At 33.9% G+C, this 14,340-nt stretch overlaps 1 protein-coding gene across 1 annotated transcript in view; it reads left to right on the top strand.

Moving 5' to 3' along the window:
- Nucleotides 1-8,904, top strand: part of LOC140749805 (uncharacterized) — a 90,145-nt gene extending 81,241 nt beyond the window's left edge. Inside the window, exon 8 of the mRNA XM_073082965.1 lies at nt 7,621-8,904. Coding sequence (XP_072939066.1) covers nt 7,621-7,748 — 128 coding nt within the window. The 3' untranslated portion in view covers nt 7,749-8,904. The remainder of the gene's footprint in view (nt 1-7,620) is intronic.
- The last annotated feature ends 5,436 nt before the right edge of the window (nt 8,905-14,340 follow it).

Here is a 14,340-nt window from a genome sequence, read left to right as displayed (position 1 = left end):
GGCGATAGGTGCGCCGGCGGCGGCATCCGCGGCGCGCGGCCAGTCGCCCCACTCCTCGACCACTTGGCCTACGGCGGTGGGCAGAGACTGACGCTCGCGATAATTTGTAACCGATCCCAATTAAACAGTTAAAATACAGTCCACTTCTTTCATTTCGAGCCCTAGGCATATTAGGTTGTCCCTGTAGTTCCGGGACTAGAATAGAGCTACGGTATCCCCTGCCTGTCGTAAGAGGCGCCTAAAAGGGGGCTTCCGGGGTTGCGGGCGGCAAGAGTGGGAGCTCGAACCGCCCGGCCAGCGGCCCCGGGAAGGACGACGGTATGTGTGGTCGCATACCGTCGTACACACCAGATGGTGTGGCGAGCGTCAAGCTCGCCTGGGCGGAGCCCGACGGGGCAACGCGCTAAGAGGACTCCGGTTGTGTTCCTTTGGAGATCCCGGAGCCCTCTACGCAGCGCAGAGGACGCCCACCGAGGGGGTTTTAGTGCGGTAAAAATCCCACATAACCCGGCGTCGCTCCCACGTTGTCGGGTACCTTTTGAAGGTTTCCCCTTCGATAACAAAAAAAAAAAGGCATATTAGGTGCTCTAACACGGCACGTCTAACTGAATATGCAAAAAAAAAGGATAAACATATAACTTTATGCGTGGCAATCATGATGACTATTCGTTAAAGATGAGTTTAAGTCTGATCCGTCTATATGAATTAATTGAATAGCTACCTATAATGTGCTTGGTATAGAGAGAATAAATTCGTATATGCATTAATTTAATATGGTATTAGTAATAAGGGAAAAATACGTAATTCAGTGCGTGTCTCTGCGTGAATGTTGCATGGAATGGAGAAGGGTGTGCAAGAGTGTTTTATGATTAACTACTAGTATGATTTTTGGATGCGGGCAAAATAAAAAATAAATTCTTTGGTTTTGTAAGATTTAATTATCATCGTCCATGGTATGTTCAGAGCAAGTCCGACTCTAATAATTTGGATGCGAATCGTCTTCCCTTCTTTCCTTGCGAACAATGTCCAACCACTTTAGTCGCCCTATTTCATTTAATGGGAACCTAAAACATACACAGAAATACAATCACTACACAGAAATAGTATTAGAAAAAATATCGACTTAAACATCAAATTAATAAATATAACTTTCAAATTAGTAAATGATTTGTGTAGTTTCTTACGATATATATACCAATAATGTACCTTCTGGACTATTTATTAATTTAATCTATGATACATGGATACGCACAATTCATAACGCTTCTCTTTTACACTTAGTAATATGCCCATCTTTTTATTCGCTCTATTATCTGTGACATATATTTACGCTAAATTTAATTTGAATTATTGAAAAATCGATAATAATTTCTTGAAATTGAAATACTTACGAATTATAAGTGATTCCACCACCTTGGATGATTTTTCCGCTGTAGTTTGTGCAAAATATCATGACACAAGACGGCATTTTTAATCACTTTTCAACACAGAAACTTTGACATAGACACGACCATTCTGAGAGGCGCGCGGCCCGTGACTAAGTTGTCATAGGCCAATTAGCCCATGAATCATGTGCCAAATTTCGAACGTGTATGACTCATCTACGTCTTTATTAGTAGTATATCGATGGTAAAACCGGAAAAAGATTCGAAGTGAAGTTTATGTTAGAAAGATTACATTAGAAACAGATATGTGATACAGATATTATTAGAAATGCGGTATTATCTTAATTTTATATGAAAACATGTTGATATGACGTAGACGACTGCGAGACCCAATATTTTTTCAACGTTATGTTTTTAAGCGTACCAACTTCACTTTTCACTTACATCATGGAACATGTCTAAAAAAATCCTCACGAGAAGAGATATGTCCATCATTGGAACAGATCAGTTGATAGTGTTTGCGAAGCGCTCTAAGGATTTGACGTTTAAAGGTCACATTGTACCAATATCAGGTACTATTGTGTGGGTGCGGTTACAAACAGGACCGTGGGCGTCAATGAATTGCGCACACCTACGCTCAAGTAAATGTTGACTGTTCTAAATGAGCTGGGATTTGTAGTTTGCGGAGTACAAGACAAAAGATACCCTCCCAGTTAAGATGAGACTTTATTTTGGGGTTTCGGTTTGATGACGGTATCTTGACTCGGATGGGAAAAGTAAGTTTTCTGTAGTATTTTATCACAATATAAAACATCAACATTTAAAAGTTATAACTTACAGCAAAAAATTAATAGAATTACCTCTTCTCTCCTTACGTTGCTACCCCAAATATCCAAGTTGAAAAGTGTATTACGTAAGCTTTCTACTTGAAACCAAACATTAAAAGCGTGGGAAGTATTGCTACTATAAAGAAATAGGAATTCTTGTATCTTTTTTTTTACTTTAAGATTCCAATTTTTTAACATCTTCCAAAGACATTTCACAAAATTACTATCTTTAAAACATGGAAATGTAGTTTATCGCAAAAGCTTGTTATTTTTAACAAGCACCTAAGTGCCTTAACAAGCTTATATGTATAAAACGTTAGAACACGCTAAGCTTATGAAATACGTACTTGTTGCATTTTTCCTGTGTGTTAACCTCTACTCATACAGGCTGGATAATATTAAACTCACTTTAAGACACATTTTTTGAAAAGGCAATAAATTATCACAAACAATGTGTTTTAGAGTAAGATTCAATTTTAAATATTAACAACCAATCGACAGAGCTAAACAGTCTAACACTTTGATCAGATTATTCAAATCCTTTGGAAAATCTATAGAATTTCTGAATAATGTATCATTTCTAAGGTTATTCTTAAATATTGACAGATCACAGCACAGATATTGTAAGATCCCTTAAGTATTGAGGTATTGTAACTGTATAGTAATGTAACTTATTATCAAAGAGATATAGATTTGTACCTGATACCACCCTTGTTTCAGAGGAGCTCGTTTCAACAATTAAAAATCTATTAATTGTAAAGAAAGATTTGTAAAAAAATACTAAAGTAAGTCTAAAGACATTTTCTTTGTCAGAAACGTCATTGTTCTCCTTAAAGCTGTGTTTCTCAATTTGTATCCGGAGACTCTTTGTTCGTGTAACTTTTTTTACATTTTTCATTGAGTATATTTAGATTTGAAGCGTATCTATTTCTCTGAACGAAATGATCGTTTTAATGACAGTTTTATTTCTCTTCCTCCTCAACTCTTTAAATTTCTTTAAAAGTACTAATTAGTACACATCTTGCTTCAAGTTTTTATACAAATTTTTACCCTTACTAATTATGACTGCTTAGTTCCGTAATTGTCCTTGAAGAAGAGAAAAAGTTTAGATTTAGATAGCTCCGATAGAACTTTAGATAGCTCCGTAGAATGAGTTTCTTTCTACACTGAAGTTCTGAATCTAAAAGGGTATAAGAAAGGACTTAGCACTGGTTTTAACAAAGTGAGGGAAACTGTCTTAAAGTTCAAAATGTTCTCAAAGGTGAATAATGGTTAACTCAACCTCGTTAGATTTGGTCATGATCATGACATTATTTTAATAGCATAACATGAAAAAAAAAATTTACGGGTTTGTTAAATTAAATTTAGAATTTAAAGGGAGTAACATCGGTTGCTTTACACTTAAAACTTAGAGTATAGCACAAGGACGTAAAATAACTTTACCGAGCCTAGAAGCATCCGTACAAGTGCAGCGAAGTGTGTCCAGATATAAAGAATCGGTCCATTTGATCGCAGAGGATGAGTCCGTTGAAACATAGCTACGCTCTTAACGTCTCTGGGTGTAATGTTTTGAGCACACATCGTTTGACCTTATCACTTCCAGTTATCCTATGTTGCTTCGTAATTTTGAAAATGCCCAAGCAGCAATAGCCTGGTGGTTGAAACTCGACCTGTCAATGGGGAGGTTCGAGCTGTAAACCCCAGGTACTCATCTCTAATTGTCCAAAGTTATGTACATATTAGAAATAAATATCACTTGCTATAACGGTTATAAACAGACAAATAATGTACCCAGTATGTGGGTTGGAATTTAATAAACGATCATAGAATGCATTTCTGCAAGTAGTACAGCAGATGCAGATATACCAGTACAACTAGTATATCTGCACATTATTACATTGTATTTTTATAGTTGTCTGCTATTTTCGCTAAATTTTATTGTCTTTGACATTGCAGCGTGAATATAAAAGATCAGTAACACTCGATAGTTTTATATCCGCGCGTGAATTCCTTTCAACACAGTTATGCTCTTAACTTAGCATGTTCTTACTTCCTCGTTCAAATTTTATGTGCGACAACATTTTATTCTATTTCTTTTTTAGGGCTCCGTACAAAAAGGGTAAAAATGGAACCCTATTAAGCCTTCACTGTCTGTCTGTTTGTCCATCTATCCGCCTGTCTGTCCCAACACAGGGCTCTATCTCTTGAACAATAAGAGGTAGACATTTAAAATGTTTACAGAGTATGTATATTAGGTAGTTATAACAACCAATATAATACTAAAAAGAAAAAATATTGGAAATAGATCGGACGGACGGACTTACTGCGGAGGTTTAGTAATATCCGTTTTTATCGTTTGGGTACGCAACCCTAAAAATTACATTTCAATTATTAATTTTAGTATGCAAACAAGGAGTGTACTCGGAACCCTGCGTTTGACAGACAGTCAGACGTTATTAACTAACTAGCACACTAAATGTAACCGTTGTTTTTGAAAATTATATTGCAAAATCTTTCTCTTTCAATGTATCTGACTTTTCGGGATTTTATTGAATGTCACAAGAGATTATTTTCACCCGATAGCCCGATCCCATCGGATGAGTACGTTAACACAGATACGCTCTTAGTGAAGGAGTGTATCGTGCCTTGTAAAGGTGTGCCTATCGTTCTTAAGCGATTTGACCAAAGGATATACAATAGTCTGTCCGCCTGTCCGCCTGTCCATCTGTCCCCATGTCTGTCTGACACAGGACTCTATCTATTAAAGCGTTATAGATATACCCATTAGGAAAAAAAGACCTTTTTCATTTTAGTGTGCAACCACGGATCGTACTCGAAACCCTGCTCTTTGGCAGACAGACAAACACACAGACACATTTATGAAATAACCAGCACACTAAATCTAACAGCTTGAATTTTTTTGCAAAATCTTTGTCTAGAAACAATGCGTCTGACTTTTCGGGATTTTATTGAATGTCACAAGAGATTATTTTCACCCGATAGCCCGATCCCATCGGATGAGTACGTTAACACAGATACGCTCTTAGTGAAGGCGTGTATCGCTCGCTTTAAAGGTGTGCTTTTAAATCGTTCTAAAGCGATTGACCAAAGGTTATAGATACTTATTGTAGGTACTTATACCAAATGTTCCGCAAAATGAGGATCCACTTTTTTGTAATGTAAGACAATATTGAACTGGTTATTATAATAACTTATCATAACTTATTCGAAATTTCAATTCAGTATATGAACATCAATATTATTCATTAGGTATCGTATCTTACGAGTAGATAATTAAATGGTTTTAGAAATAAAGACTAAGTATTTAAGAAAAAAAAAAATCAAAAAACTCTTTTTGAATTTTTTGAATTTGTAATACTCATTACAAATAAATGCAGATCTAAAAACAGGCGAAATTATTTCAATTTTAGCTACTGACGCCCGGGGTCAACTGTACTCATCCCTAAATAAGATTTGTTTCCTACCTAAGGTCGGCCACAGATACTCCGCTACCCTTGAAGTCTAAGCTGGAATGCCTCGGAAAAATATGTCTCCCTTACACACACCCGTCAAACCACAACACAGCAGCACTTGACACTGATGTTATCAGACAGAAATAGGTGTGGCGGTGGTGCCGCCGGAGTCGAACCAGAAAGGGTGCTACCACCTTCAATTTCCAATATAAAACACACAAATCATTTTATAAAATATCTATGCATTTCCTACAACAATATATCGTTTCAAAGTACCTTAAAAATACAAAGACGAGGTAGAGTAGAGTTACCAACAAGTCAAATGTATTTTAAGTTTAAAATAGTTTCCGAGTAAACAATTTTGTATGTACAATCTGCAGTTGGAGTTGAGTCAACTCGCAGAGTAAAGATAGCTACTGAATTGCTAATGTCCTATCTAGCAGTCGCAGTGAACGGGTTAAATCTGAACTATTTGAAGCCTCGTTGTTCATTCAGTTGAATTGAAAAGCCAGATCTTTATTTGGAGAGAAAACTTTGTTTATAATGAAAGTGGAACCCTCTGCAGTTCAGTATGCGGCACCACCACTACAACTATTTCTGTCTAATAATAGCAGTATTAAGCACTATGGTTATTGAAGGGTGTAGTGAGATAGACATACTTTTAGGTGGCGTTGCAACTTTGTCCTCATTGACAGGAACTATTGTCTGTCAGGTAAGAATCTAATCTTGTGGAGAGTGCGTTATAGATGTCAATGAGCGGCGAGGTGAACTACACACTAAACTACACATTTTCTTTTTATAATATAGGAGTAGCAGATGAACATGCAGCCCACCTGATGGTAAGTGGCTACTGCCGCCCATGGACATCTGTAATCAACCCCAGATAGGATTAGATGTTCCTACCTGTGGTCGGCCACAGATGCGCCGCTACCCCTAACTAAGCTGGAACGCCTCAGAAAAGTCTGTCTCCCTTACCACACCCTTCAAACCGGAACACAGCAGCGCCTAACACTACTGTTATTAGGTAGAAATAGGTGTAGCGGTGGTGCCGCCGGAGTCGAACCACAAAGGTTTCTACCACCTTCAAAAGTGGAATATGAACTATTTAAAGCTTCATTGTTCATTCAATTGAATTTAAAAGACATCTTTATTTGGAAAACTCAATTTGTTAGTTACAATGTCCGCCTGAGGCAACCGCTTCATTGCGAATTTGCGGAGTGGTAGGTTAGCAAACGAAGCAATCATTATTCGTTTTGAAGCTATCAAAGCTTTCCGTTTAAAGACTAATAACTAGTTGTTAGTCTGATCTGCTGTAGAACTATCTTAGGTATATCTTATGCTTTATGCTTAGGTTAAGGTTCAGGTTTGCTTTAGGTCTGTCTATCTTATAACCAAATTCCAGGATCTATGTACAAAATGTTAGAAGTAAATTATAAGAACCTTATTAAAATGCAATAAATGAGACTATAATTATTCGTTCATTGTTATCTTAATTACTAACAGTCAGTATATGATTGGACTTAGTTGTTGTAATAATAATTACAAGGTCAAAATGTAATTAAAATAACGAGCTGTGTCACGGTTTCACCAAGTTTTAGAATGTAAAGACAGCAGATGTTGTGGGAACTTTTTACGCGAAATCCTAATTCTTTTTTCTGACTAAGTAACTTCTAATAATATCAGCTATCAATGAAATTCACGTTACCAGCGTTACCCAGCCGTTTTGAAGTTTAGCCAGAAGAAACAGGCAAATAGACGGAAAAACAGACAGACAAACATTTTAATAATTGTTTTCTTTTTGCAATTACCATACAAGTATTTTCATACACATTTTGTATAAAACTCTTATTATAACAAAAAAGACTTCAATTTTATTTATTTGCATGCATATAGCTGATGACTGAGCATCCTTCAATTATTATTTGTTATCAACAGTGGCGGTGAACGAGCTGAGCGTGAAGCCGCGCCCGGAGACCAGCCAGGCGAACGCGACCGCTACCAGCCTCCACAACCAGCCGCTGTGGCTCCTCACCGGCTTGCTGCTCGAGCTTCAACTCTTCTGAATGTATGTCTCTGTAATCCCGCCTTATGATATTTGTAACACTCCGAGAATTCGTGTTCAATTTATTGTATCATGATCTATTGCATCATATTTGTCAAAAGTTTTACTAGCCAACCAGCAGTTGCAACCATAACGCTTTTAGTGTTTTTTTAGTGTGTTTTAGTACTATTATATCGGTTCAACTTGACAATAATTACGTAAGTTACCGCAATTAAGTCTGTTGTACAAAGGAGAATTCAACTTGTCGAAATCGGGTTTCTAAGTGGAAAATGGTAGTCTCTTTGTAACTTTCTAGAGGAGTTCTCCAACTTGTAGAGGACCACCTTTCCACATATTATCTTGCATAATACGATACGTTCAAGTCTTCATGACATATAAGCCTTGTAAGGTCTTTTGAGAATGCCAAGTAATTTCAGTCGACAGGAATAAAATTTAAGTCATTGTTCTGAATTATAGACTCCTTATGTCAACAAGCCACAGGAACCACTTAATAATCATGCTCTATAATAGTAACTCCTCTTCGGTATTGTTTCAATCTAATTGTCACAACACGAAAGCTCGGAGGTAGTATAGATGTGTATGATGCAAGTAAGCAGTGCTTGAGAATTCTGGTAATATTAACGTATTATAAATAGTTGTATCTTCATGTGTTCTGTCGTTTGTCTCACTTTCAAGGTAAAAGGTTGTCCTCTGATACAAGGTTACCGTTTATTAATGATTTTGTGACGCATTGTATAATTCTAAACTATGCTTAACGTAGTTCTACGAATCTAATTCCCTTATTATGCGTAACCTAGGCCCTTTCATATATAGAAAATAGTAGCTTATGCCATATCTAACGGCGTTGGTAATGGCGAACCTGATTGCAAGTTACCTCCCTTAAGAGTATCCTCAGAGGTCTATACCTCTGTGATACTACAATAATCATGAATTGCACGGGTTGAACATAACCATAGCAAGAAAATAAAAATATACAGTATGTTTCTTTACTTGGACCTTTTTTATATTCGTAACCACAACAGACTATACGAGAAAACATTTTTCTTTATAATTTATTTTTATAAATCAGTTTTTATAGTCGAGTACAAGCTCTTTCGACTATAAAAAAATTCAATTTTCATTTATTACCTCAAAAATAGTAAATGGTTATTTACTAAATACTTGTCTAATAAAATTCTGAAATAGAATGGTTAGATTTTAGTTTTTTCCATATTTCTCCAGTTAAGAAACACACTGTATACAAAAATTTTAGAGTTCAATTTTTTTTTCAAATAGGGTTGCCACTAGAAACAAAATGCCAATAAATATTTTTAGACAAATAATATTATAGACACAAATATTTAAAATCAAGTGGGTTGACAATAATAGTAATATGTATGTATATTCTGATGTAGTTTCTACTTCCAAAAATACAGTCGATACTTCAATTAGTTGACTAAAAATATAGCTACAAGTATGTTACTTAGACTTTTTAAAGAAAGTTTGATTTATTTTTTAACTGATTTTATTTATTTACTCAAAGACATTTTTATTGTCAATAATCACATTTCTTTATTACCTAACCAAATAATTTTTTTTTTTTTTTTTAACAACTGTAGCAACCCTATTCATGTAAAACGAAATATCTAAATTCTATGTCAAACGATTCAATTAGGCTTTCTTTTCGTTTGACAATATCTTCAAACAATTTCCATTCGAACACAGATACTCAATATTTGTCTTTAAATTAAGACAAGAGTACTTATACAAAACATCAATTTGTTTTATAATGTCTAAAATATCTGAGCTTTGTAATAATTTTCATTCTGAGCTTCTATAAGTCAATTATTCAATTTTTACCTCTTCTTATTCTTTGACAGGGTTGAAATAATTTATTTTTGTAACTTAGTGTATAGTACCCTAAGCAACTGTCTATTATTTGACGATTGTACCAAAATTACAAATTTTTGTGACCTCTACCTATCTTATAGCAAATGTATATCTACGTATAAGAATTTTCTCTATCTTATGTCCATGGAAAGAACCAATTGACATGCTTTTGTTTGGATTCTGTCGTCGAAAAAATGCTTGAAGCAAATCTAAATAAATACAGTTTTTGCAATCGAATAGCTAAACCGTACGACTAGTAACTGAGTTTTCCATTTCAACACACTAAAATTTTGATTTAGTTTTCGAAAAACTAAAACGTAGGAATCGTAGATATAAATCAAGATATAAATGACAAACCCAGTTTGGATAGAATAGTAGAAACTTAAATGATTTTTAAGTATTTTTTAATCATAAATATTAGAAAAAATATAAAGTTTTATTTCTAAAGCTTTACATTATAATTAATAATTTTCTTTGCTTTTCCCTTTCGTAAATCTAATCTAATACTTATATTTCTTAAAAGCAAATATTATAATGATTCAAAGAATGCGATATTGAAATTAAAATAGTAATTATATGAATTAGTGAAATATATTTGAGAATCCTCTCCATTGAAACCGCTTTAAGTGTTGTCTTAAAATAAGATTTATGAAGTAGAAACAAACTGAGCTTAACTATTTAATACCTTTAAATTATCCATAGTATAATGTAGTCAAATATTCCATTAAATTATTATGTTATACGGAGATTAAATTAAGATTTTAATCAAAGCTCAGTTTGTGTCTGACCAAAAAAGAAATATTCGTAAGTTTAAGAAATATCCAATAATAGAAAATTATAGAATGTTGTCTATGTGGAAAATAATTGTTTATGAAATAAGTGTTACCATAATTGTGCGAAATAATGTTATTTGTCCATTTAAGCCAATTAAGTTTAGCAGTAATATTTTCACAAAGGTACATTTAAGTTGAACTTTAGAAAAATAAATCAAATATTGTTAAAATGCCATAAGACCAAAGTGTTTATTAAAAACGAAAAATAATGGAATGACAAGAAAAGGCAAAAAATAATTCTCATAATGTAATTTTGCCAAGAATGATATTATATGTAGAAAAATATGCAATAGTTCTGTTATCGTCATAATTATAATTCCTGTATTACCGATATTTGTTATTGTATAAGCGACAAAAAATCCTCGTTTAGTCTCTGGAATAAAAGCACCGAAGCTTAAAATCATCAAAAAGTGTAAAAAATAAATTAACTTGGCCGGGTATTGATTAGATTTTCAAAATTACGGACCATCATTATGGATATTAATTTTAAATTTATAATCGCTAAGCCAATTTCTAACATCCATCTTTTTACTTTTCAATCGCGTTCATACATACAACCCGTATTTTACATATAATATCGTTGCTTTGTGATAAAGTTGTCAAAAACCCGCGGGTCAAACGTTATTAGTCTGAAAGGCGACAGAGGCACGAGAGCGGAAATCAATAAAAATAGAGCTCACAACCGTTTTTGAGTTTGTTTTTGTTTTGTTAGCAACACCCGCTTCGCTTTACAGTTCGGTGACTGGAAACAGATGAACGTTAAGGAATTTGATGCACTGCACGCGAGTAACTAACGACGTATTGAGCGAAAATAATCAGGAACGTCTGCGATCAAATATAATATCAAAAGATATCGCGACATAGACGAGAAAGCTGCCAACGATATAAAAGTTTTAAAAACCGCCTTTAAAATACCATCACTTATCATACCATACCATAACGTATCACTTAAAAAATGCACAATTATTCTCAAGTGCTCGCTCTTTATCATCTAATAATAATCAATCACATCAATATTGAAGTTATGTCCGTCAAAGATCGAAAGTTGACATTATCTAGAAAACAGCAATTATCAATTTTCGATCTTAGGTGCTACCATCATAAGCATAAGCGTTAAGCACTTACAATAAGTATACAAACTTTTTTAATCCAAAGCGATGAAGTTGTTCGTTACTCGCTTGCGGTAGGACAAGGCAGAAAACCTTTTATCTTGCAGGAAGAGGTTCCAGAAATGTTCATTGTTCATACTTTAAAAAATTACGACTAAAATTCCACTTGTGACTTCACTGAAGTTCCTGCAAATGTCGATTTGTTTTCATGTAGACGTTCTTAAGGTCAGTACACATGTACCTAATAATGTAATAAATGAAAAAAATACTTGAGAAATCTTCACAACAACTTGTAACCTGGCCTTATATAAGGATCATAACATACTCGAAAATTTGAGTTACAGTTCATATTAAAAATATTATAGTTACATGTAAACTGACCCTTATTTGTGGTGTTAGGTAATTTTGAAGTGATAATTATATGTATAATGAAATAGTATATTGTCTGTGTGTTACAACAGAATATTTTCTATATTATTAGTGTTCGCAGTGAATACAGAGACATTACTAATTATAATCATAGTGTTGCGGACGAAGGGTTTTTGAAAGGACCCTTCGTTTAGCGTAAAAAGTCTTCCTGCAGCTCTCTACACTGACTATTGTAGAAAGTTTAATATTTGTTAGGTTAAGAAATGTGATAAGTTAAAAGATTGTGTATATTGATGCAGATTATATTTTAAAATAGAAGGTTTATTGTAAAGAAAGATATATTGTAAGTAAGGATAGGTGAACGTACAATCTTGTGGGATGCCAGCAGATTGCTTTACGAATCCCGATGGTTATGGTGGCTGACAGCCCATTGGCTACTACCGTTTGAGCAACTGGAAGCTCTGGCAATTAAATAATCGTTAACGCTACTGTCACGAGTCACTCTACTAATCTCAAAAGTCTACGTCTAGTCTACGACTCTACTTCCAAATCTCTACGAACGTTTGGCTTGATCAAAAGCAAGCACTAGCAAATCAATACAAACCAAGTCAAACAACTCTATCCACACGTATGAATTGTGACGGTTTGACAAGTATACGACCAAAACATGTACCGTCGGTCGCTCAAGCCACGATTGAGCGACTGCTCCGTAGCTTAAGCGGCAAAATGGTAGCTTAATCTCTTACGTGATAGTAGCTCATGGACGGTCAGCTAAAGAGTTTCGTTTATTCAATACTGCTCGGAAGTTAATGCGTGGTTCAATTCAATTATGTCATGGAATTCTCCCGAGCCACTGGCTGGCGGTAATGTCACTACGCAGCCGGTGTAAATGGGCACAATTTAATTGAATCTTGTTATAAAGTAATTGGTTTGTTGAATACATTTTGCAATATACATTTTGATAAGTGCTCCGTGAATTTAATGTTTGTAAGTTAAAGGTTTGCTGTTCATTAGAATTAAATGGAATATTATTAACAAATATAATGCTAGAACAAATTCTATGTGATGTAATCTGTTTATTTCTCGACTTTAAATTGTAGAAATTATATTTTTGTTTGCCTGAAGTTCAAATTGCAAGATTTATTACTTGAGATTCATAAAATAATCTGTATTTTACCAAAAAATGCGATAAGTGACAAAATACCATATTGTAATCATTAAAAATAATGTTACCATACAAATTAAAATTAAAATGTCAAGTAATGAAAATGTATAAAATCAATTATTGTAAAACAATAGCAACAAAGCTATAAATAAATATTGTCGCAAATCACATAAAGTGTTATTATTGTATAACGATAATGATGATATCAGTAATAATGATTTACGCAATTTAATGACATTTTTTCGCAAACTACTTTGGCCTCATCTGTACAACCTATTCCTATCTATCTTTTGTGTATTTCATTTTTCGTATTACACCGCAATCTTTCGAGCAGTTTAATCTACAGTTATGTAAATATTATATATTCGATCCGCTGAGATGAAATCCAGTATTACGTAATCTAGGCGCTTCTTGTCTGTTTGAACGACCCTTCACCAAAGCGGAACTGATAAAAGTTTATAACCAATAAACTTGTAATAATGTCCAAACTCGTTTTATTTTACTATCCCTATCCTCAAATACTTATATCAAAAATCTCTTTGAAACTTTGTTGATTGTATTTTAATACAATATTTGACACATATACTTCACATATATACTTTAATGAGATACTTTTATTAAGTCAAATATATACAGTACAATAAATGTGCAAGCTATAATAAAAAAGTATTTTCCTACATTATTCATAGTTAACACAGATCTTTCACACAATTTATATGCTTCATTTCTAGTATAATGAAGTAATAAATAAGTTTGTAAATACAAAATAGCAATTTCGATATTGACCGACATTTAGTTGTAAATAAAGAAACAAAGAAATCTTTAACTTTAACTAACAAATATTAATTTATGTAGGCACAGACTACAGACATGAGACGTGAAAGTATTTTCTGGTGTATCCAAAAGGAGAAATAAGTAAGGAAAGATTCAAATGTAGTAAGTATATCAAAATATAAAGAAAACATATTCAGCAGCTTTTATTTCATCCAGTGATTGCAGTGTTTTCTATTCGCATTTAAGTTTTGTAATTATAATGAAAGGTACATTCAATTTTGCATTTTACCGCAAAATGGGCGGAAGGTAATTCAAGAAAGTCTTGTAATACATAAGTTTATATTTTCAATATAAAATTACAAACTTAACAAGGTATATTTATAAATAAACTAGCTGACCCGGCAAACTTTGTGTTGCCATATAAATAAAAAAATGTTAAGGGTAAACAACTCCTATTACTTAGGGGTATGAAAA

Source organism: Epargyreus clarus, unplaced genomic scaffold (genome assembly GCF_041222505.1).
Source record: "Epargyreus clarus isolate Ecla_fem2 unplaced genomic scaffold, WU_Ecla_fem_2.2 ptg000018l, whole genome shotgun sequence".
Taxonomy (NCBI): Eukaryota; Metazoa; Arthropoda; class Insecta; order Lepidoptera; family Hesperiidae; genus Epargyreus; species Epargyreus clarus.
Note: the sequence above shows the minus strand (reverse complement) of the source record. Positions and strands in the feature narration are given on the sequence as shown.